Genomic DNA, 24767 nt, shown 5'->3' with positions numbered 1-24767 from the left:
CTGTGTAAATCCATAAGACCATAAGGCATGGGAGCAGAAACAGGCCATTCAGCCCATCGAGTGTGCCTCACCATTGAATCATGAGCTGATCCATTTCCTACCTCAGCCTCACTGCCCGTCCTTCTCCCCATAACCTTTGATGCCCTGTCTAATCAAGAACCCATCAATCTCTGCCTTAAATACACCCAATGACCCAACCTCCACATCCACCCGTGGCAACAAATTCCACAGATTCACCACCTTCTGGATGATGAAATTCTGCCGCATTTGAGGCATTGGGGTTAGCAGTTAGTGCAGCGTCAGTGATCGGGACCAGGGTTCGAATCCCACGCTGTCTGTAAGGAGTTTGTACGTTCTCCCCATGTCTGCGTAGGTTTTCCCCGAGGGCTCCAGTTTCCTCCCACCATTCAAAATGTACCGGGTGTTGTAGGTTAATTGGGTGGAAGTTGGGCGGCACAGACTCATGGGCCGGAATGGCCTGTTACCTTGCTGTATGTCTAAATTTCCATTCTAAGCAGATGCCCTTCAATCCTGAAGTTGTGCCCTCTTGTCCTGGACTCTCCCACCGTGGGAAACAACCTTTCTACATCGACTCTGTCCACGCCTTTCAACATTCAGAATGTTGCAATGAGATCCCCCTCCTTCTCTTAAATTCCAATGAATGCAGGCTAAGAGCTGTTAAACGTTCCTCACATGATAACCCTTTCATCCCCGGAATCTTGCTGCCCTGGTTCGATGGGTATGGAAGGGGGTGTCCTGGTGTATGAGGTTGGGTGGTGGGAGTACTGTGGGGGAGGATTCTGAGCTGGGAGCGGAACTTCGATTCTTTCAACCTTCTCCGACCTCCATGGCTGGTGGAATGTGGTCCTCCCTGGAGAAGATTGCGATCAAAGTTTACAGGGCAGAGCAGTCTCTGCCTGTCTGCTTACAGTAAACAGTCTGCTCCCTCCTGCGCAGCAGACACGTAGCAGAAGTGCAGAGGGGAGAGTGCAGCTCCCTACAGAGCAGGGCACCGACTTAGACACCATGACCAGCGGCGTGGAGCTGCGGGCAGCCACTCAGGAGCACATGTGCGCGCTGACACGGGACTACATCTCACAGCCTCGCCTCAGTGAGTACCGAAACAACACAGGCTGACAGAGTTGGCACTGGCGGGGAAGGGGGTGGGGCTAAACCAGGAGTGGGGGAGGGTGAGAGACAGTCCGGAGTGGGGAGAGGGTCAAGGAGAGGGTCTGGGAGTGGGGAAAGGATCTTGGATAGGGGAGAAAGTCTGAGAGAGGGTAGAAAGTGGGAGAGGGTCTGGGAGTGGGGAGAGGATGGGAAAGGGTCAGGGTGTTGGGAGAAGGTTTGGCAGAGTGAAGAGGATCTTGGAGTGGGGAGAGAGTCCAAAAGAGGGGAGAGGGTGGGAGAGGGTCTGGAAGTGAGGAGAGAGTGGGAGAGGGACTGGGAGTGGGGAGAGAAATCTGGGAGTTGGGGAGAGGGTCCAGGAGTGGGGAGAGGATGGGAGAGTGTCCGGGAGTGGAGAGAGGGACACAGGGATTGTCCAAAGATACAGGGTCGGGGGGGGGGGGGGTTACAGGGTCAGGATGAGGAAACCAGAGCCCCTAGGGAAAACCCACGCAGACCGGGGAGAACATACAAACTCCTTATCGACAGCGCCAGATTCAGACCCCTGTCCCTATCCTTGGCGCTGTAACAGTAACCTCCTCGCGAACCATTATGCTTCAGAGGGCGATGAACCTGCTGGCACGAGCGGCTGTGGAGGCCAGGTGTTTGGGGGTATTTAAGCCAGAGATTGATAGGTATCAGAAGGGTCCAGGGTATCAAAGGTTACGGGGAGAAGGATGGGGTCTGGGGCTCAGTGGGAGAATAGATCAGTTCATTACAGAATGGTGGAGCAGACTCTCTGGGCTGAATGGCCTACCTTGTGGTAGTGTAAACTGTACTCAAGAAAGACATATCTATACAAAAGAGGGAAATGTAAAAAACTGTCCAATACAGAAACAAATCGATATTCAGCAATAAATACTTGTGTAAACTCAATCCTTAAATGAGTCTCTGATTGGATCTGTATACACTCCATATATGTGATCGGTCGCAGGAGATCTGTCCACCTTCTTACGCATCAGGACCTTCGGCACCTCCTCCCCCATAATGCTAGCCCCTTTTCCATTGGCACCTTGTCCCAGGAATTAACGGGGAATCTACTGGGACAGGGTCCAGTGGAGAAGGAACACCCTTGGATGGTGCACAAAAAAGATTTGTTAAGATAGCTCTAGCCGTAGCAAAAAAATGTATTATGTCAACCTGGAAATCGGAAGATAATTTGAAAATACAACAATGGTATATAGAAATGAATAAATGTATTCCATTAGAAAAAATAACATATAGTTTTTGAAATATTTGAACAAATATGGGAGCCTGACATGAAACATGATAGCGAAAACCTACCGGGGACATTCACTACCTAAATTAACGAAAGGAGAAGGAAATGATAAGAATTGACTCAGTGGAATTTCTTGTTTATTTTTATTGAATGACAACATTGTTTGACGGGTTTAATGTATCTTAGATTTTGTACTTTAAATGGACGGGAGGGGGGAGGTAGGGAGGGTGCGATGGGAGGAGGGGGGGGAGAAAATGGCACTGTATATATTTGAAAAGGAAAAAGTATGTATCATGGTTAATGTGGTTTATGGTGTGAGAAATAAAAAATAAAAAAAAAGAGAAGGAACACCCTCCGAAAACCGGCATCAAATGACATAATTTCACACCAGGGATTGACCGCCTCTACCCCAACTCATATCCCCACCGTTTGCTGATGCCGACGTGCTGATAAAACCAGTGGAAAAGGGGCAGCAGAAAGTTTCCAGTGGAAGGTCAAACACTCCGATCCTGGGGATGAGTTGCGTTCAGTGGAAAAACAATTAGTGTCCCGGTGGAAACGGCACAAAGGGCTTCCTATCCTGGGACTCTGCACGGCCAATTAACCGGGATGCCAGTGGAAAAGGGGCTACTGACTGTTCTCAACACACTCCCATCATCAGCCCCAGGCTCACCCATCCCCGTGTCTTTCTCCGCATGGAAGTGCACTCATTGCCCACCTCCTGTGCCTCCACACACAGCTGACCACATGATTCCTGAGGGGGTCCCATTTTTACCTCTGCTTTACTCTTTTCCACTTTACATATGTATAAAATCTCTTGGGATTATCCTTGATGTTACCTATCTCCTGCCTCCTATTCCCCTCCTAGTTTCCTGTTCCCTGCTCCTCAATTCCTGAAATTCCTGAGGACACCAAAGAACGGTTAAGTAGGTAGATCTTGGAACACTGCAGAAATAATAGGGTTGTTTTTATGGGAGACTTCACTGCCCTAATATTGACACTGGTACCTCCTGACCGCAAGAGAATTAGATGGGGCAGAATTTGTCGGGCATTTCCAAGTAGGATTCCTGACACAGTATGTGGAAAATCCTTAATTGGGGAAGGGCTAATTATGAAGGGATGAGGCAGGACCTAGCGAGAGTAAACTGGGAACAGATGCTCGCGGAAGAAAGGAGAGAAGTAACGTGGAGGAAGTTTAGAGACCACTTGTTTGGTGTTCTGGATAGGTTTGCCCCACTGGGATAAGGAAAAGATGGTAGGAAAAGGGAACCGTGGCTGACGAAACAGGTCAGGCAACTCATCAAGAGGAAGAAGGAAGCAAACATTAGATATAGGAAGCAGGAAACAGGAGGGGCTCATGAGAAGTACATGGTAGCCAGGAAGGAGCTTAGGAGAGCTCGAAGGGGACATGAGAAGATCTTGGCTTGTAGAATTAAGAAGAACCCCAAGGTATTCTTGTGAACATGAAGAACAGAAGGATGATGAGAATGAAGGTGGGGCCGCTAAAGGATAAAGGAGGCAACATGTGCCTGGAGGCGGAGGAGGTTGGAGAAGTTCTAAATGAATGCATTGTGTCAGTATTCACAAGAGAAAAAGGACCTTGATCAGGGTGAGGTCAGAATAGAACAGGCTTGTGTCCTGGAAAATGTGGAGATTAATGAAGAGGAAATCTTGGACCTTCTTAAAAACAAGATTGATAAGTCCACTGGGCCAGACATAATATACCCCAGGTTGCCGTCGTGAAGGGCCCCCATCACCTTGGCCGCTATCTATTCTCACTGCTTCTTTCAGGTAGGAGGTACAGGAGCATGAAGACCAGCACCTCCAGGTTCAACAGCCATCAGGCTCTTGAACCTCCCCTTGTAACACTGATCAGGGACTCCTCTACTGATCTATTCTCTGCATTATTGTAACGCCTCCTTTTATCTTGCACTGTGAATATTTAATATCTATCTATAATTTAATTTAAGGTTTTTTTTAATGAACAATCTGTTTGGCAGCAGCAAGTATGAATTTTGGTTCCTGTAGGTAACACAGTTAATGTAATGGTTAGCACAATGACCCAGCGCTGTCTGAAAGGAGTTTGTACGCTCTCCCCATGTCTGTGTTAGTCTCTCTGTGTATTCCGGTTTCCTCCCACCCTTCAAAATGTACAGGGGGTTGTAGGCATATTGGGCAGCGCGGTCTTGTGGGCTGGAAGGGTCTGTTACGTGCTGGATGTCTAAATTTTAGAAAACGCTTATAAATTGTACAACGTGTGTGACGATAAACTCATCGTCAGAGTTAAAGGAAGGTATCTTGGGAGGGCTCCAGCACAAAGCAGGGAATCTGCGGCCGTGCAGTGAAGTCTGTGGGAACAGGAAGGGAGATCTTGTCCTCTCAAGTTTAAAAACAACACTGACAGATACGACAAAGGGCAGGTTCATGCCCAAGCTTCACGGAGTGGGTGGGCTTCACAAGCTGGGCCCAACTGGGGGTCTCTGAAGCCGCCTCAACCCTACACTTTCTCACAGTTCCTGTCACAGGCAATCAGTGGCTGCGGGCCTGGGTCAGTCACTGAGGTGAAACGACAAGCCGCTTAGACTCTGATCTCGGCCTTAATTCTTTCTCTGCCATGCCTTGACAACGTGTTGTCTGGGGTCAAAGGGCAGACCTGGGCCTTGTAACTTCCCCCTCCCATTGCACTCCACTACCATTCCACCCCACCCCCCCCCCCCCACTCCGAGAAGCTGTGGCCATTGTCACCGTGTGTCAGTGTTTGGGATTCGTATTGCAAAAGACTGCTGGACTAGAAAGAGCTGGTGGGGGGGGGGGGGGGGCACGGAGGCTCACACTGTGTCACTAATTAGAAGCAGGCCACGGGGAAGCGGGTTTACACCGCGGCCTCCAGGGATGGCCCAACATTGAAGAGCGCAGGATGTTGGGGAAACAGGCCCTTCAGCCCAACTGGTCTGTGCTAGCTCCATGGAACACACAGCAGTCCAGCACAGGAACAGGCCCTGCATAAAACATAGAACGTAGTCCATACGTCCGTTCTGAACGATGTCCAAATGAAAGTAAAACTCTGTGGCCTGCACCTGATCCAACCCCTTAATATCCATGTGTCCGTCTAGAACTGTCTGAAACACGACTATTGAATCTGCTTCCACCACTAACACTGGCAGTCGGTTCCAGGCACCCACCACTCTCTGTGTCAAACACTTGCCCCACACGTCTCCCTTAAACTTCCTCTCCATGGTTGACGTAACAGTCAGTGCAACGCTGTTACAGAGCCAGCGATTGGGATCGGGGTTCGAAACCCATGCTGTCTGTAAGGAGTTTGTACGTTCTCCCCATGTCTGTGTGGGTTTTCCCTGGGGGCTCCAGTTTCCTCCCACTGTTCAAAATGTACCGGGGGGGGGTGTAGGTTAATGGGGTGTAAATTGGGCGGCTGGGACTCGTGGACCAAAATGGCCTATTACCGTGCTGGATGTCTAAATTTGAATTTAATTCATCTTAAACGTCCTCCAGAGCAGCCGTTCTCAACTTTTTTTTTCAACTATGGCCCCTTTTAACTCTATGCTCAAAATTTCTGGGCTCCCTTTCCCTGTGAAGTAGTCAAATTCAGCTGGTTTCTTCCGTACTTCTCTCGCACCGGCAATCGGAATCAGAATTTACTGTCATGAACATGTCACAAAATCTGTTGCTTTGTCGCAACATCACAGGTGGAAATATTGTTATAGTTTAACATTTCAGAATAAATAATTAGTTCCAAAAACAGGAGAAAGTGAGGTTATGTCCGCGGTTCATCATCCGTTCAGAAATTTGAAGGCGGAGGGGAAGAAGCCGTTCTTGTGCCGCTGGGTGTTTGTCTTCATGCTCCTGTACCTCCTTCCTGATGGTAGCAGAGTGGAGGGCTTGACTTGGGTGGTGGGGATCCTTGAGGTTGCTTTCTTCAGACAATGCCTCTTGTAGATACCTTCAATGGAGTGAAGTCTGGTGCCCGCAATGTCGTCGGCTGAGTTCACAACTCTCTGTAGCATTTTCTTGTCCTGTGCATTGGCACCTCCATACCAGACAATGATGCAACCAGCCAGAAAGCTTTCCACCTGTAGAGTCTAAGTCTTCAGTGACATATCAAATTCCCTGAAACTTCTCAAGAAATATAGCCACTGATGAGCCTTCTTTGAGACTGCATTGGAGGCTCCAATCGGAGCAAGCAAGGCATTGCCAGAGGAACTTAGCAGGTCAGACAGCACCCACAGGTAGAAATGTGTTGACTATGCCATGGTTGTGGGTTGTATAATGGGGACGGTGAGTCAACATACAGGATGGAGATTTAAAACTTGGCTGAATGGTGTACCAACAACAGCCGCGCACAGTGTCACCAGAACCAAGGAGATTATTGTGGACTAGGAGGGAGAAACCAGAGGTGTACGATCCAATGATCACTGGGGGATCGGAGGTGGAGAAGGTGAGCACATTTAAGTTCTTGGGGAGTCACTATCTCAGAGGATCTTTCCTGGACCCAAAACACTAATGACATCGTGAAGAAAGCACATCAGCGCCTCTACTTCCTCAGGAGTTTGTGGAGGTTTGGTAAGACACTGGAAACCCTGGCAAATTTCTACAGTGCGCTGACCGGCTGCATCGCGGTCAGGTATGGGGGATACCAATACGTAAAACCCTGTAAAAGGTAGTGGACGCAACCCAGGACATCACAGGCAAAACCCTCCCCACCATCAAGAGCATCTACAGAGAACGCTGTCGTCGGAGAGTAGCAGCAATCATTAAGGATCCACACCAGCCAGCACACGCTCTGTTCTCGCTGCTGGCATCAGGAAAGGGGTAGAGGGGCCACAGGACTCGCACCACCAGATTCAGGAACAGCTGCTCCCCCTCCTCCGTCAGACTCCTCAACAACAAATTCCATCAGGGACTCATTTAAGGACTCTTATTTGTGCACTTTATTTACTACTGAATATTTATTTAGTGTATTGGAGTCAGTTTGTTCGCACTTCCTTCTTGTTAACATTTATCTCCTTTGAATACATATCTTTGGCTGAATAGATTTCCACACTTTCGGTAAGTAGAAATTCTGCCTGGCCCACAAAACGTATGTAATGTCATGTATGTACTCTTACAATCAATCTGAACTTTGAAATGGTCAGCCAGTATTTTGGATCGCAGGCAAATGGGACTAGCTCAGGTAGACAGTTGGGTCAGCAACTAGTTGGGCTGAAGGGCCTATTTTGGTGCTCAGGAATTTGATGAGGCCAAATTTGGAGTATTGTACCTAATTACAGGAAAGTTATCAATACGTTAAAAAGAGAGCAGAGAAGATTTACTAGGATGTTGCATGGACTTCAGGGATTGAGTTACAGGGAAAGGTTAACAGGTTAGGACTTTATTCCCTGGAGCGTAGAAGAATGAGGGGAGATTTGATCGAGGTATTTAAAATTATGAGGGGGAGAGACAGAGTAAATGTAGGTCGGCTTTTTCCACTGAGGGTGGGTGAGATACAAACCAGAGGACTTGGGTTAAGGGTGAAAGGGGAAAAGTTTAGGGGGAACTTTTTCACACAGAGAGTGGTGAGGGTGTGGAATGAGCTGCCAGCTGAAGTGGTGAATGCGGGCTCAATTTTAACATTTAAGAGGAATTTGGACAGGTACACGGATGGGAGTGGTGTGGAGGGATATGGACTGTTGCAGGTCAGTGGGACTAGGCAAGAAAATGGTTCAGCACAGACTAGAAGGGCCGAAGGGGCCTGTTTCTGTGCTGTAATGTTTTATGGTTCTATGAAACTCTAGTGCCACTTTCAGGTGCATTCTCCGCCAAGAATGCGACTGCAGAAGTAGATTCAGACCTGTGGAATGGTTGTTCAGGTGGCAGCCCTGGAAGTGCAGTGCTGGCCATCCGAAAGGGACAGCTGCATGGGAGGCACCTCGGAGTGTACTCCAACTCCTGTCTCTTCGGGCTGTCAGCCGCTCCAACCCCTACAGCCCACGCCGGCCACCCCAGCACTGACATCCTGCGGCGGGGGGCAGGGGCAGTGGGGAGGGGGGCTGTCAGGCATTACCAGCTGATTGTCATCCCCTCAGCAACTGCTTTCAGGCGCTGCATTCAGGTGCCGGGAGGGGATCTCAGTCCAGGAGGGTTACAAAGTGCGCCTAGGGGTATAATATGCGGGATTACATCAGGGTATTTTGGACACCTGAAAGTGCCTTAGGAGTGTAAGACGAGATGGAGACTGGTTGAGAGGGAGTTGTTCCCTGGGGGTTCAGGACAGGGCACAGATTTATATCTTGAATCAGACAAGAGAGTGGAGGTGTGCGGGGGAAGTCACAGAGAAGGCAGCGGCAGTGGAGAACACACTGCCAAAGGGAAACAGGGACTTCAAACGATAATTGGAGGAGCACCTGGGGGAGAGCAGAGTGTTTACTGGTTGTTGTCACGTGAGAGAGGCAGCAAAAAGCTTAGTTATGCATGCTATCCAGGCAACTCCGAATGATCACTACGTTCCGCCTCAGTTTGGGATTCAAAATGAATGTTTCCAAAAACCAGAAATCCTGAAATTGGTTGGATTTTGACTTCACCGCAAAAGGAAAATCGAATGGAAAGGTTAAATCGGGGGGAACAGGGGTTTCCCGATGGGAATGGGTCGGGACTGTTGCTCTGTCGCAGCCTGGAACTGTCCTGAATCTGGTCTGGCTGTTGTCTCTCCGTTACCGAGCATTCCTGGTGAAACCAGCCCCTGCTTTCACCACCTCTCCCACTCCCTCCCCTGGCACTAGAAATGGAGACCCCCACCCACACACCCAGGTGTGAATCCCAGATTAACCTCCCTCCCAGTGCAGTGTGGACCTCTGATAGATACCCCACTTGTCCCCTGAGTGTTGTTGTCCCCTGAGAGTCTCCCCCATCTCCCAATACACCCTTCCCCCCACACACTCTACCTCCCCCACTCCACTCACCCTGGGCAGAAGGTGGGAGGCGTATAGGCCAGCTGGTTGGCTTGATGGGCAGAGCAGGCCTACGCCGGCGATGGGCGGGAGAGGTCGGGTGGTTATCAGTGCTCACTGGGGGCCGCCCTGAGGTGTGTGTACTGGGGGATGGAACAGGACAAGGCGAACTATAGGTACAAGTGCCATCTGTACGACACAGGCCTGGATAGTTTCCACAGACAACCAGTAATTAAATGGAGAAAGAATGAACTTGGTACCATGAGATCTGGATCTAAGAAGTCAGAACAGGATGGAGATAGACACAGTGTTGAGTCCAGGAGTTGGAATGTTATGGTAAAGGTGTACAAGACATTGGAGAGGCCAGAATGTGTCCAGTTCTGGTCACCGAACTACAGGAAAGAGATCAATAAGATAGAAACAGAGCAGAGAAGATTTACTAGAATTTTGCGTGGACTTCAGAGACTGAGTTACAGGGAAAGGTTAACAGGTTAGGACTTTATTCCCTGGAGCGTAGAAGAATGAGGGGAGATTTGATCGAGGTATTTAAAATGATGAGGGGGTAGACAGAGTAAATGTAGGCAGGCTTTTTCCACTGAGGGTGCAAACAGAGGTTAAGGGAAAAAGTTTAGGGGAACATTTGGGGGAACTTCTTCCCACAGAGAGTGGTGGGGAGTGTGGAACAAGTTGCCAACTGAAGTGGTGAATGCAGGCTCAATTTTAATACTTTTGGACAGGTAGATGGATGGGAGGGGTATAGACAGATTTGGGCTGGGCGCAGGTCAGTGGAACAGCTCGGAACAGACTAAATTTAAAATTTAAATGGAGACATCCAGCATAGTAACAGGCCATCTCAGCCCACGAGTCCATGCCGCCCAATTTATACCCAATTAACCTACAAGCCCAGTACATTTCGAATGGGGGGAGGAAACCAGAGCCCCCGGAGTAAACCGATGCAGACACGGGGAGAACGTGCCAAATCATTATAGTCAGATTTGAACACCGGTCACGATAACTGACGCTGTAACAACGTTGCAGTAACCACCATACTAACTGTATCGCCCCCCCCCCCCCCCCACCACTGAGAAGGGCCGAGAGGCCTGTTTCCATGCTGTAATGTTCTATGGTTCTAAAGAAGACCGGTGGATAGGACCCGGACTTGACTGATTTGGTGGGTGTCCCTGCCAGACCAAAGGGGTTTTAAAGTGGCATCTGGTGCAGGCGTCAAATCGCTCTGCCTCCCCTCCCTCTGTAACAACTCCCCCTCTGTTCTTGCTCACAGCTTACCGAACCATCTCAGCCGTGAACGGGCCACTGGTGGTGTTGGACAATGTGAAGGTAGGTGGGGAATGCGTCCATCCTCAGCCAAGCACAGAGGAAGAGTGTGGGGTTGTGGGGGGTGGGTGGTGGTGGGGGTACGTTGAGCCTCTTGGATGTGACAGACCAGCAGCTGAGTTAAAGCCTTGTTTCATTGTTCACTTTCTCTCTGCCACCCATTCATGAGACCGGCTTTCAGAGCCTCCACTTCCTGACCGTGAGGCGTCTGAGGTAATGAGGCATGAGACGGGGGCAGTGGAGCAACTGCAAGAGATGTCACTCCTGGTTAGTCAGTGTGAGATATAATCTCTCACCAAAGTGTTAATGTTCGCCCAAGGTTTAAGGAGTTCAGCCCTCTAACCTGTCCCATCACACACTCTCGGGGTCAAACACAGAGTGAAGCTCCCTCCACACCGTCCCATCACACACTCCCAGGGTTGGACACAGAATGAATATCCCTCCGCACCGTCACACAACACACTCCTGGGGTCAGATACAGAGTGAAACTCCCTTCACACCGTCCCATCACACACTCCCAGGGTCAGACACAGAGTGAAGCTCCCTCCACACCATCCTATCACACACTCCCGGGGTCAGATACAGAGTGAAGCTCCCTCCACACCGTCCCATCACACACTCCCGGGCAAGGACAGAATGTTGATGGTACGGTGTGCACCATCCCTCCTCACCACTGGTTCTCTGGTGCCCTGTATGTGGGACATCCTGACCTAAGCTCAGTCCTGTCCCCCCAGCTCCTGGATATTCTGGGTGAGGTGACCACCTTCCCCTTTGTCTTAGCCCATGTTGTCCTGTTGTCTTGTCCTGACTTCCGTCTCTGAGTTTGGGAAAGAGCTGCTTTGTGTGGGCTTCCAGCAGGTCTGTAGAGCTGGGACTTTTCTCTCTGGAGCAAAGAAGGATGAGAGGACACTTGATAGATATCTACAGGATTAGGAGGAGCATAGACAGGGTGGACAGTTAGAACCTGTTTCCCAGGGCGGGGATAGCAAACACCAGAGCACATATGTACAAAGTGAAGGGAGGGAAGTTTAGGGGAGACATCAGGGGTAAGTTTTTTGCATGGAGGGTGTGGGAGCCTGGAATGCCTTGTCAGGGATGGTGGTGGAGGCTGAAATATTGGGGGCATTTAAGAGAATCTTGACAGACACATGGATGAAAGAAAAATGGAGGGTTATGATGTAGGAAGGGTTTAGATATTTTAAAAAACATTTGGTAGGAACATATAGGTCAGCACAACACTGAGGGCTGAAGGGCCTGTATTGTACTGTAGTATTCTATGTCCTTTGTTCTATGGTACAGTTCCCCCGGTATGCTGAGATCGTCAACTTAACCCTCCCGGATAAGAGTGAGCGGAGTGGTCAAGTCCTGGAGGTGGTCGGATCCAAGGCTGTTATCCAGGTAAAAACTACCCCTCTCCTTGCTGGCTGACCTCTGACCTTTGCTCTGGATGACTCTGGGCCACACAGCTGGTGTGGAGGGGAGGGGTGGAAGGATGGACCCTACAACCACCTTAACTGTGCAACAGACCCGTCCATAAACCATGGATCTCCCCCCCCCCCTTCCCCCTTCAGCCACCAGCTCTCCCCTCTGCCCCACCACCACATGTCTCCATGGTCCCTGGACCTGACCGTTGCAATGCCCTGCTCCCCTGTTAACTTTAGTGCTCCGTGTCCTTACTCCCTGCCCTACACTTGTCACCCCCACCAGGTCTTTGTCTCCCACCCCCCAACTGGTAATCTGTTCAATCTTCCACGAGTCAACTCTCACTCTCTCCAACTTAGAATATTCCAGCACAGTACAACGTGGTGCCGACCAATGGAAACCCACTCTACATAAATCTAACCCTTCCCTCCCTCATACCCAGAACCCTCGATTTTTCATGTGTCTGTCTAAGAATCTCTTAAATGCTCAATTGTACCAACCACCATCACCATCTCTGACAATGCATCCCAGGCACCCGGCATTCTCTGTGTAAAAAACCACTAAACATCCCTCCCTTCACCTTAAACTGATGTCCTCTGCTGTTGTCACCCAGGGGAAAAGGTACTGGCTGCCCATTTAGCTAAACTCCTCATAATCTTGTACACCTCTCTTAAGCCACCCCTCAACTCTCTCTCTCTCTCTCACACACACACACACACACCCACACTCTCTCTCTCTCTCACACCCTCTCTCTCTCTCTCCCTCATGCTCTCTCACTTTCTCTCTCTTTATCTCTCTCTCTCTCCTTCACTCCCTCTCTCTCTCTCCCACCCCTCTCTCTGTCCAACACATTATTCCAACTGGCAGGTGTGACCACTGTCACAGTTATCTACCACACCAGTTGCTAATAGCCCTGACGGCCCTTTGCCTGACCCTTGGGTCCCCACCGAGCCACCTCTCCTGCCCCCACTGGGGACAACATGCTGTCCATTACCTCGCCAGGTGTTCGAGGGGACCTCTGGCATTGACGCCAAGCTGACAGCGTGTGAGTTCACAGGCGACATCCTGCGAGCTCCTGTCTCCGAGGACATGCTGGGTGAGTCGGTCTCCACTTGGGGGGGGGGGGGGGTTGTGGGGGTTGGGGGGGGGGGAAGTGAGGTCCAACATTCTCCAAGCAGTAGACTGGCAGTGCTTCCAGGAACCCTCCCCCCCCCCCCACAGGGATCCTTCATGGGGATAGAGGTCTATCAAATCCAATGGGGGGGGAGGACATAGACCCTCCAGATCCTTTAGGGGGGTGGGGTCCATCCATATCTCTCAGAGGGATGGGGTCCATCCAGATCTATGATGGTGGGGGAGGGTGGTCCATCCAGATCCATCAGGGAATCAGGGATCTATCTAGATCCACCAGGGGTACAGGAGTCCATCTAGATCCACCAGGGAGTGGGTGGTCCATCCAGTTCCACCAGGGGCCATGGGGGGGTCAATCTGTGGGATGGGGGTGCTGTGTGGATCCACCATGGATGGGTGATGTCTGTCCATGTATAGTCAGGTTCCCTCAAGCCTCCAATTGTTGCTCAAATCAAATCTTCATCACATCCGGGGAGCGGAGGATTGTGTTTGGCCCATCGAGGGGACATGGAATCGGAAGCAACACACACTCTTATTTATTATTTATCGAAACGTACAGCACAGTAACAGGCCTGTTCTGCCCAATTACACCCAATTAACCAACAACCCCCATACGTTTCGAATGGTGGGAGGAAACTGGAATGGCCGGAGGAAACCCATGCAGACACGGGGAGATCATACAAACTCCTTACAGACAGCACGGATTTGAACCTCGGTCCCGACTGCGGGCAATGTAACAGCGTTGCACGAACCGCCATGCCAACCGTGCCACCTCCAAGAGAGCTGTTCCAATCTTCTGAAGGCACCCAGCAGGTTGAGTGACATTGGTGGGAGAGACAAAACTGTTATGTTCTCAGTTGGAATCTTTCATCAGGACGTAAGAGTGCAGAGGGAGGAGAGTGGGACATTGATACGGTGGCCGGCCAGCACCTGTTTCCCAGGGCAGGAGGAACATACACCAAGGGACATGTGTACAAAGTGAAGATTAGGGGAGACGTCAGGGGTATGTTGTTTTATACAGAGAGTGGTGGGGTCCTGGAATGCCTTGCCAGAGTGTTGGTGGAGGCTGGAACACTGGAGGCATTTAAGAGACTCTTAGACAGGCACACGGATGGAAGGAAAATAGAGGGTTACAGGGTAGGGAGGGTTTAGTACTTTTTTGGCACAACATCGAGGGTCAAAGGGCCTGTACTGTACTGAATGGTGAGGTGGGGTAGGTGGGAAGATCTAGGGATGGTGAACCAGGGAGAGGTGAAGGGGTGACGGTCAGAGCCAGTTGACTTAGCGATAAACATCTCTCAGGATTAAACTTGGAGATGCAGCATGGTAACAGGCCCTTCCAGCCAAATACAGCCAATTCACCTGCTATCTCTGCATGTCTTTGGAGCGTGGGAGAAAACCAGAGCCCCCCGGTGGAAACCCATGCAGGCACGGGGAGAGCGTACAACCTCCTTACAGACCACGCGGGATTCAAACTCAGATCGCTGACTCCATATTGGACATGCGCAAACCGCTACGCCAACCATGCCTCCAAACCGAATGAAGCCACTGACTGCATTCACGTGCCAGTAAAACTCTCCAACAATACCTGTAGGTGACCCCTGCTTTTACTTCTCCCTTGATAAAAAGGAAGGGCTCAGGCCCGAAATGTCGGAATCTCTCATTCCCATTGAAGTATTTTTACCGGAGGCAGTTGTAAAGCGGAGGAAGCGAGAAGTCGCGGGACGAGGTAGGTCAGAGAGGGTGGCAGGCAGGCGCTGGGCTGGAAGATGCTGCTCAACCCCCCCCCCCCCACCCAGCCCCAACCAAGCTCCTCCAGCAGATGGTTCATTGCACGTCCTGGGGAGTGAGAGAGTGGGCTGCCTCAGTCCCCTAACACCTGGCAGTTTTATGCCTCCAACGGGGATTCTGATTCCTTTGGCATTTTGTTCTCCACTGGGAGGTGAGATCAGAACTCAAAGACGCAGCCTTAAGGTTCGAGGGAGTCGAGGAGATGAGGAGGGACTGCTTCTCCCAGAGACGAGTGATCTGTGGAATCCTCTGCCCAACGAAGAATTTAATAATGCAGCTTCAAATCAAGTGCAGTATATCGATAACAGTTAGATATATTTTTGAATTGTAAGGGAATTATTTACTGAATGGTGGCATTGCCAGAGCTGATGTAATGGCAATGCTGGTGTGGATCCAGGAGAGGAGATACTGCGCTGCTCCCAAGGGTTCAACCACCCGGTTCTAATGCCCGTACAGGTGTTAAACAGCCTGTTAAAGGAGCCGACGGCATCTGTAAGTAAACTCCTGCACCCAGGGTTGCAGCGCCTGTGCTTGGCAGCGACCACGAGGGGGTTGCAGATTCCGGGGGATCAGCGACGTCGGGTGAGGCACCTGAAACGGGGAGATGGACACTCATTGAGGAGGGGCAGAGGGGATGACCCTAAGGTGCGGTGACCACGGCAGCGGCCCAGTGATGGGCTCAGCAGCTGAGGGACCCACACGGGCTGCAGGTGACTTGCGGTCGGGGGGGACCCACATGGGCTGCTGGAGACCAGCTCATGGGAACCAGGTATCGGAGCCGGGATTCGAGAGGGTGCTGAGGGCAAGGAGGGCTCCGGAAAGGACTTGGGCGCTGAAGGTTTCCTGTCCATGTCAGGGGTTTGGATCTGGAGCTCGGGCAGCCGATGGATCGAACAGGAGTCTGTGTGGCTGCAGAGGCTGCGGGAGAACTGGAGGCAAATCCACGGACACTCAGTGACTCTGAAGGGACTTTCTTTTGCGCTAACCATGCCAAGCAGCGGAGCAGGTTCAAGGGGCCGGATGGCCGACTCCTGCTCCTGTTTCATTTGCTTTTCTGTAAGACCATAAGATACCGGAGCAGAAGCAAGCCATTCAGCCCATCGGGCCCGTATTGGTTCGTCCTCCCAGTTAGGTGCTGATCTCCAGGTTCCTAACCAGTATGCCACCCTGTCCTCACACTCCTCCTTCCCCCACCTCATTCAACCACCTCGGCCACCATCCTCTGAGCTGGGAGTGACTCTGGCCAGGGGGATGCTCTCCCGGCTATTCCCATTTACCAGCACTGCAGGACAGAGGGTCCAAAAGCTGGCTTAAGTCCCTGGGGCACTTTCTCACACCTTGTCTCTGGGCCACCTTGGAGCCATCTTGCGGTGAGATCCCTTGAGCGGTTTGGGGGAAACCTAACTTGAGCAGTGAGTTCTTGCAGGCTGATCTGCCCCTTTTGTTTACGAGCTTGGTTTACTTTTGCAGGCCGTGTGTTCAATGGGTCTGGGAAGCCAATCGATAAGGGACCTACGGTTGTGGCAGAGGACTTCCTGGACATTAACGGTGAGGGATCTTTTCTCTGCCGCCAGTACTGGCAAGTTGTACAAATGAGTTGGTCAGCTGGATGTGCAGAGGGAGGGGAGGTCTGGGAGTGTCCTGAATGTTCAGGGAGTGGGCATCATCCTCTACTGCTGTCCTGATTGATTGGTGATTGAGGGAACATCTGATGTAGGATCCATAGAACATTACAGCACAGAAACAAGCCCCTTCAGCCCTTCTATTCTATGCCAAACCATTTTTTGCCTACTCCCACTGACCTGCACCCAATCCATACCCCTCCATACCCCTCCCATCCATGTACCTGTCCAAATTCTTCTTAACTGTTCAAACTGAGCCTGCATTCACCGCTTCAGCTGGCAGCTTTTTCCACACTCCCACTACTCTCTGTGTGAAGAAGTTCCCCCTAAACTTTTTCCCTTTCACCCTTACTCCATGTCCTCTAGTTTGTATCTCACCCACCCTCAGTGGAAAAAGCCAACCTACATTTACTTCGTCTGTCCCCCTCATAATTTTAATTGCCTCAATCAAATCTCCCCTCATTCTTCTACACTCCAAACCTGTTTAACCTTTCCCTGTAACTCCTTTCCTGATGTCCGGGCAACATCCTAGTAAATCTTCTCTGTACTCCTTCTATCTTATTGGTATTTTTCATGTAAGTTGAAATAACACAGTGGTGGGACAATTTTAGAGAGCAGAGCCACAGGAGGGAGAAGAATTTTCAAAACACAATAAAAAAGAAAGTTAGTTGCTTAAATTTTGAGTCGAATGTTGCTCAGGACATGGGTGAGATTGTCCACTCCGATTTATATCTCAGAGAGCAAGGGAGAGCTGCTTCCTTGAACCAGTGGAGCCCTCCAGAAGACAGTGCATCCCCAGTGGTGTTGGAAGCAGCATAAATGGTTTAGACCCAGTGACTATAAAGAGCGGGCGATATATTATTGTCAGGGTGGTGTGTGACATGGACAGGAGCCCTGCAGGCAAGATGTGCCCCCTCTGCTTCATGAACCTGTCGAGAAAGGGGAGAGGACCAAAGGGACAGGGTGAAATGGACAAGGGGGGTGATTGGAAGGAGGATTTGATGGACAAGGGTGGTGATTGGATGGCAGGGTTTGATGGACAGGGTTGGTGAATGGACGGTGGGGTTTTATGGACAGGGATGGTGATTGGACGGTGGGCTTCGATGGACAGGGATGGTGATTGGACAGTGGGTTTTCATGGACAGGGATAGTGATTGGAGGAGGTGGGCTTTGATGGACAAGGATGGCGATTGGACAGTGGGGTTTGATGGACAGGGATGGTGATTGGACAGTGGGCTTTGATGGACAAGGATGGTGATTGGAGGAGGTGGGATTTAATGGACAGGGATGGTGATTGGAGCAGGTGGGGTTTGATGGACGTTGATGGTGATTGGACAGTGGGGTTTGATGAACATGGATGGTGATTGGAAGGTGTGGTGGGGTTTGAGGGAGAGGGATGGTGATTGGAGGGTGGGCTTTGATGGACAACGATGGTGATTGGACAGTGGGGTTTGATAGACAGGGAAGGTGATTGGACGGTGGGTTTTGAGGGACAGGGATGGTGATTGGAGGGTGGGCATTGATGGACCGGGATGGTGATTGGAAGGGGGTGGGGCTTGATATAAGAGACATGACAGCAAATTTATTTTCTTTCCCACATTCCTGAGTTGTTCGTGATGCAGCATTGGCTGATTGGCAGGAAGCAGAGAGTCAGAGAACAGAGATCATATTCTGATTGGCCCCCAGTTTCTAGTGGGGCTCCACAGTGGATCGGAGTTGGGGCATGTTGTATATGAATGATTTAGATTGTGGAATGAATGGCTTTGTAGCCAAGTTTGCAGATGATATGAAGGTAGGTGGAGGAGCAGGGAGTGTAGAGGAATTAAATTAAAATATTTAAAATGTAGACACAGCACAATAACAGGGCATTTCAGCCCATGAGTCCGTGCCGCCCAATCGCACCCAGTTAACCTACACCCCCGGTAAGGAAACCGGAGCCCCGGGGGAAAACCCTCACAGATACAGGGAGAATGCACCAACTCCTTACAGACGGTGCAGGATTCGAACCTGGGTCGCTAGCGGTGTAATGGTGTCGTGCTAATCGGGCCCCACCAGGAAACAGGGAGGCGACAGGACAGGTAAATGGAAAATGATATTCTATGTCAGAAAGTGGACGGTCGTGCAATTTGGTCAAAAAAATAAATGGACAGGCTATTTTTTTAAAAATGGGGAGCATATTGAAAATATCCAGAGGGAAAGGAACCTGGGAGTCCTCGAGCAAGATGGCCTGAAGGTGAACTCGCAGGTTGAGTCAGTGGTGAAGAAGGCAAATGCTAATTCAAGAGGAATAGAGCAGAGATGTGATGTTGGGGGTTGACAAGGCCCTGGTGAGACCTCACATGGAGGATTGTGAGCAGTTTTGGGCTCCTTGTTTAAGAAAGGATGTGCTGATGTTGGAGAGGGTTCAGAGGAGGTTCACAAGGATGATTCTGAGAATGAAAGGGTTATCATATGAGGAGCGTTTGACAGCTCTTGGCCTGAACTCATTGGGATTTGGGAGAATGAAGGGGGATCTCATTAAAATATTTTGAATGTTGAAAAGTGTGGACAGAGGAGATGTAGAAACGTTGTTTCCCAGGGTAGGAGAGTCTGGGAGAAGATGGCACACTTCAGGATTGAAGGACGTCCACTTAGAACAGAGATGTGAAGGGATTTCTTCAGCCAGAGGGTGATTCAGCCAGGGTTGTACGTGATGTCTGACAATATATCAGAATTGACAAATCTGAATCTGTAAATTTGTGAAATTTGTTGCCATAGGTGATTGTGGAGGCTGGGTCTTGAGGTGTATTTAAGGCAGAGATTGATCAGTTCTTGATTAGCCAGGGCATCAAAGGATATGGGGAGAAGGCCGGGCAGTGGGGCTGAGTGGGGAAATGGATCAGCTCGTGATTGAATGCCGGGGCATACTTGATGGACTGAATGGCCCATTTCTGATCCTAAATCACGGTTTTTCTCCCTGTTCCTTCTTCCCAGGACAGCCCATAAACCCACAGTCTCGGATTTATCCGGAGGAGATGATCCAAACGGGGATTTCTCCGATCGATGTGATGAACAGCATCGCCCGTGGACAGAAGATTCCGATTTTTTCCGCGGCTGGTCTCCCTCACAACGAGGTATCTCCCCCTCGCCACTGCTCCACCATCCAGTACAGTGGGCTGAATTTTACCTCAGCACCATTTTGTTCCTCCATATCCTTTGATTACCACAGAACCAGAGAACACTACCACACGTAAACAGACCCTTTGGCCATCTAGTCCTGTTGAATTATTATTCTGCCCAGTCCCACTGACCTGCACCCAGACCATATCTCCCCACACTCTCCCATCCACGTACCTGTCCAAATTCTTCTTAAATGTTCAAATTTATCCCACATTCACCACTTCAGCTCATTCCACACTCCCACCACTCTCTGTGTGAAGATGTTCCCCCTAAACTATCACCCTTAACCCATATCCTCTGGTTTGTATCTCATCTACTCTCACCTATCCACATTTACTCTGTCTGTCCCCCTCATAATTTTAAATACCTCTATCAAATCCCCCCTCATTCTTCTACACTCCAGGGAAAAAGTTCTAACATGTTTAACCTTTCCTTGAAACTCAGTTCCTGATGTCCAGGAAACATCCTGGTAAATCTTCTCTGCACTCTTTCTAACTTATTGATAGCTTTCCTGTAGTTTGGTGACCAAAACTGTTCTCCAAATTTGGCTTCACCATTGTCTTATACAACTTCACCATAACATCCCAACTCCTGTTTTCGACACTGTCAATCTCCATCCTTCTCTGGCTTCAGAGATCCAGATCTCTGTGGAAACTATCTAGGTCTGTGTCGTATAGATGGTACTTGTACCTGTAGTTAGCCAAAACAATAATCCAATACTCCACAGCAAGTCCAATTAACATCTACTTGTGAAGTCTCTATAGGCATCCTTCAAAGATTTTGCAAAGGCACCCAGAGCCTGGACTGTCTGGCTTGAGCAGAGCTCTGGCATTTTAAATGAGATCTGTGTTGTGAAGTGTTTGTGTTTGTGACCTACACTACTCCCACAATCTATCTTCTTCAAAAACATATCTATACACAATATAAAATATAATATAATCTGTCACAGTACCTATCCTGTAGTTAGGCGATCAAAACTGCACACAATACTCCAAATTTGGCCTCACCAATGTCTAATACAACTTCACCATAACATCCCAACTCCAGTACTCAGTACTTTGATTTATGAGGCCAACATGCCATAACCTCTCTTTATAACCCTGTCCACCTGTGATGCCACTTTCAGGGAATTAGGTCTTTGTGTACCCACTTCAAACTGTATGAGTATTGTAAATCAGTTGGGTGTATTTGGGCACCACGGGCTTGTGAGCAGAAGAGCCTGTTACTATACTAACCTACAAACCTACAAACACCATACTTCTTTAGAATGTGATGGAAACCAGATCCATTGGGGGACACGGGGAGAATGTACAAACTCCTTACAGACAATGCCGGATTCGAACCCAGCTCACTGTAACCGTGTGCCACTAACCACTATACTCTCCGTGTCACCCTAGATGAAATGGGGAGGGGTGTGTTAAACAGGGATGGGGGGGTGAGTGGTAGGGGGGAGAGGGGCAGGGTTGGGGAGGGGAGAGGGACAGGGTTGGGAAGCTGGGAGTGGGGCAGGTGTTGAGCACTGGGAGAGGGAGTGGGGAGAGGGACAGGGTTGGAGAGGGGAGAGGGGCAGAGTTGGGGAGGGAAGAAAGGCAGGGTTGGGGAGGGGAGAGGGGCAGGGTTGGGGAGGCTTTTTAGGGGAGAGAGCCAAAAAAGAATTGGGCCAGAAATGCCTTTGGGACCCGACCCTGCTCTATATGCCCCAGTGGGAGGGGGAGACACTCCATGAACTGCTGCTGGACCTGTGGTGAGTGGACAACCACCACAGTGTTGAAGGTTGGGAGATCTAGGGCCCAGACTGAGTGGGACCACCACAACTGAGCGGGGTGCTGGGTGTCTGGGATCCTCCTGTGCCTGACACTGCTTCCTTCCAGATCGCTGCCCAGATCTGCAGGCAGGCAGGGCTGGTGAAGAAGTCCAAGGCCGTTGTGGACTACACTGATGAAAACTTTGCCATTGTATTCGCCGCGATGGGGGTAAGTGTGGGGAACAGTTGCCATGCTGGTTGCCAGGGAATGGTGGCCATGCTTGTTACCGGGAGTGGTTGCCATGCTGGTTGCCATGCTGGTTGATGAGGAATGGTTGCTATACCATACCTGTTGCTGGGAAACGGTTTCCACACTGGTTAAAGGGGAACAGTTGCCATGCTGGTTGCCAGGGAATGGTGGCCATGCTTGTTACCGGGAGTGGTTGCCATGCTGGTTGCCATGCTGGTTGATGAGGAATGGTTGCTATACCATACCTGTTGCTGGGAAACGGTTTCCACACTGGTTAAAGGGGAACAGTTGCCATGCTGGTTGCCAGGGAATGGTGGCCATGCTTGTTACCGGGAGTGGTTGCCATGCTGGTTGCCATGCTGGTTGATGAGGAATGGTTGCTATACCATACCTGTTGCTGGGAAACGGTTTCCACGCTGGTTAAAGGGGAATGGTTGCCATGTTGGTTGCAGTACCATATCTCTTCCTTTCCCCACAGGTGAACATGGAAACGGCTCGATTCTTCAAGTCGGACTTCGAGGAGAACGGAACTATGGACAACGTGTGCCTGTTCCTCAACCTTGCCAATGACCCAACGTAAGCAGCATCTCCTTCCCATTCCACCTGCAACACCATGGCCTCCGGGCTACCCAACTAAACCAGTCCAGCCAGAATGCTGGGTGTAAACCTCTAGTACACCGAGAACTCCTCCTCAAACTGTGCCTCCCTCCCCCTCGCATAACCCTCAAGGAATAGGAAACCCACATTCCCCTGGGTAACCCACAGGCTTGAGCATAAACATTGTCCCCTCCCTGCCCGGATTCATAGAGTAATGGTTACCGCAATGCTGTTACAGAGCCAGTGATCCATGTTCGAATCCTGCGCTGTCTGTGAAGAGTTTGTATGTTCTTCCCATGTCTGCGTGGGTTTTCCAGGGGGGCTCTGGTCTCTTTCCATCCTTCAAAATGTACCAGAGGTGTAGATTAACTGGGTATAATTTGGGCGGCATGGACTCATGGGCCATTTTACCATGCTGTATGTCTAAAAATAAATATCATATCAGAGCACAAGTAGGCCATTTGGTCCATCAAGTCCGTTCCACCATCCCATCATGAGCTGATCCATTCTCCCACTCAACCCCACTCCCCATAACTTTCGAGACCCCGACTACTCAGATACCTATCGATCTCTGCCTTAACGGTCTGGCCTCCACAGCTGTCCGTGGTAGAAAATTCCAGAGGTTCACTGCTCTCTAGCTGAAGGAATTCCTCCCCACCTCCAGTTCCACTCTTTCCATCTCTCCTTTACCCACTCCCATTTTCCAGAGGTTTCCACCCCTTATTTTCCACTCAACCCAAACTCCTGTTACGGTCACTTCCTGTGAATATTTATTATCTTGGCACTTGTGGTAATTTTAGTTTAAATTATACTGTTGCACTTCTGTGTCTACTGCAAAGAGGAATTTCAGCATATTGGCACATTGTACTTGTATATAAGACAATAAACTCTCGGCTCTGTCCACTGCAATAGTGTGGACCTCCCAGTAGCCGCCCCTTTCAATTCTCCGCCCCTTTCAATTCTCCACCCATTTCAATTCTCCGTCCCTTTCAATTCTCCGCCCATTTCAATTCTCCGCCCCTTTCAATTCTCCGCCCCTTTCAATTCTCTGCCCATTTCAATTCTCCGCCCCTTTCAATTCTCCGCCCATTTCAATTCTCCGCCCCTTTCAATTCTCCGCCCATTTCAATTCTCCGCCCCTTTCAATTCTCTACCCATGTCAATTCTTTGCCCCTTTCAATTCTCCACCCATTTCAATTCTCCGCCCATTTCAATTCTCCGCCCCTTTCAATTCTCCGCCCCTTTCAATTCTCCGCCCATTTCAATTCTCCGCCCCTTTCAATTCTCCGCCCATTTCAATTCTCCGCCCCTTTCAATTCTCCGCCCATTTCAATTCTCCGCCCCTTTCAATTCTCTACCCATGTCAATTCTTTGCCCCTTTCAATTCTCCACCCATTTCAATTCTCCGCCCATTTCAATTCTCCGCCCCTTTCAATTCTCCACCCCTTTCAATTCTCTGCCCATTTCAATTCTCCGCCCATTTCAATTCTCCGCCCCTTTCAATTCTCCACCCCTTTCAATTCTCCGCCCCTTTCAATTCTCCACCCCTTTCAATTCTCCGCCCCTTTCAATTCTCCGCCCCTTTCAATTCTCCGCCCCTTTCAATTCTCCGCCCCTTTCAATTCTCCGCCCATTTCAGTTCTCCGCCCCTTTCAATTCTCCACCCATTTCAATTCTCCGCCCCTTTCAATTCTCCGCCCATTTCAATTCTCCGCCCCTTTCAATTCTCCACCCCTTTCAATTCTCCGCCCATTTCAGTTCTCCGCCCATTTCAATTCTCAGCCCCTTTCAATTCTCTACCCATTTCAATTCTCACCCCTTTCAATTCTCTACCCATGTCAATTCTCTGCCCCTTTCAATTCTCTGCCCATTTCAATTCTCCGCCCCTTTCAATTCTCCGCCCATTTCAATTCTCCGCCCCTTTCAATTCTCCGCCCATTTCAATTCTCCGCCCCTTTCAATTCTCTACCCATGTCAATTCTTTGCCCCTTTCAATTCTCTACCCATTTCAATTCTCCGCCCATTTCAATTCTCCGCCCCTTTCAATTCTCCGCCCCTTTCAATTCTCCGCCCATTTCAATTCTCCGCCCCTTTCAATTCTCCGCCCATTTCAATTCTCCGCCCCTTTCAATTCTCCGCCCATTTCAATTCTCCGCCCCTTTCAATTCTCTACCCATGTCAATTCTTTGCCCCTTTCAATTCTCCACCCATTTCAATTCTCCGCCCATTTCAATTCTCCGCCCCTTTCAATTCTCCACCCCTTTCAATTCTCCGCCCATTTCAATTCTCCGCCCATTTCAATTCTCCGCCCCTTTCAATTCTCCACCCCTTTCAATTCTCCGCCCCTTTCAATTCTCCACCCCTTTCAATTCTCCGCCCCTTTCAATTC

At 50.0% G+C, this 24767-nt stretch overlaps 1 protein-coding gene across 1 annotated transcript in view; it reads left to right on the top strand.

Moving 5' to 3' along the window:
• The first annotated feature begins 791 nt into the window (after window positions 1-791).
• LOC138756940 (V-type proton ATPase subunit B, brain isoform-like) overlaps window positions 792-24767 on the top strand; it is a 59702-nt gene continuing 35726 nt past the window's right edge. Inside the window, exons 1-8 of the mRNA XM_069923405.1 lie at window positions 792-1111; window positions 10610-10665; window positions 11962-12060; window positions 13087-13180; window positions 16477-16554; window positions 19602-19741; window positions 21659-21760; window positions 22260-22357. Coding sequence (XP_069779506.1) covers window positions 1027-1111; window positions 10610-10665; window positions 11962-12060; window positions 13087-13180; window positions 16477-16554; window positions 19602-19741; window positions 21659-21760; window positions 22260-22357 — 752 coding nt within the window. The 5' untranslated portion in view covers window positions 792-1026. The remainder of the gene's footprint in view (window positions 1112-10609; window positions 10666-11961; window positions 12061-13086; window positions 13181-16476; window positions 16555-19601; window positions 19742-21658; window positions 21761-22259; window positions 22358-24767) is intronic.

Source organism: Narcine bancroftii, chromosome 3, assembly GCF_036971445.1.
Source record: "Narcine bancroftii isolate sNarBan1 chromosome 3, sNarBan1.hap1, whole genome shotgun sequence".
In the NCBI taxonomy this organism is placed as follows: domain Eukaryota; kingdom Metazoa; phylum Chordata; class Chondrichthyes; order Torpediniformes; family Narcinidae; genus Narcine; species Narcine bancroftii.
Note: the sequence above shows the minus strand (reverse complement) of the source record. Positions and strands in the feature narration are given on the sequence as shown.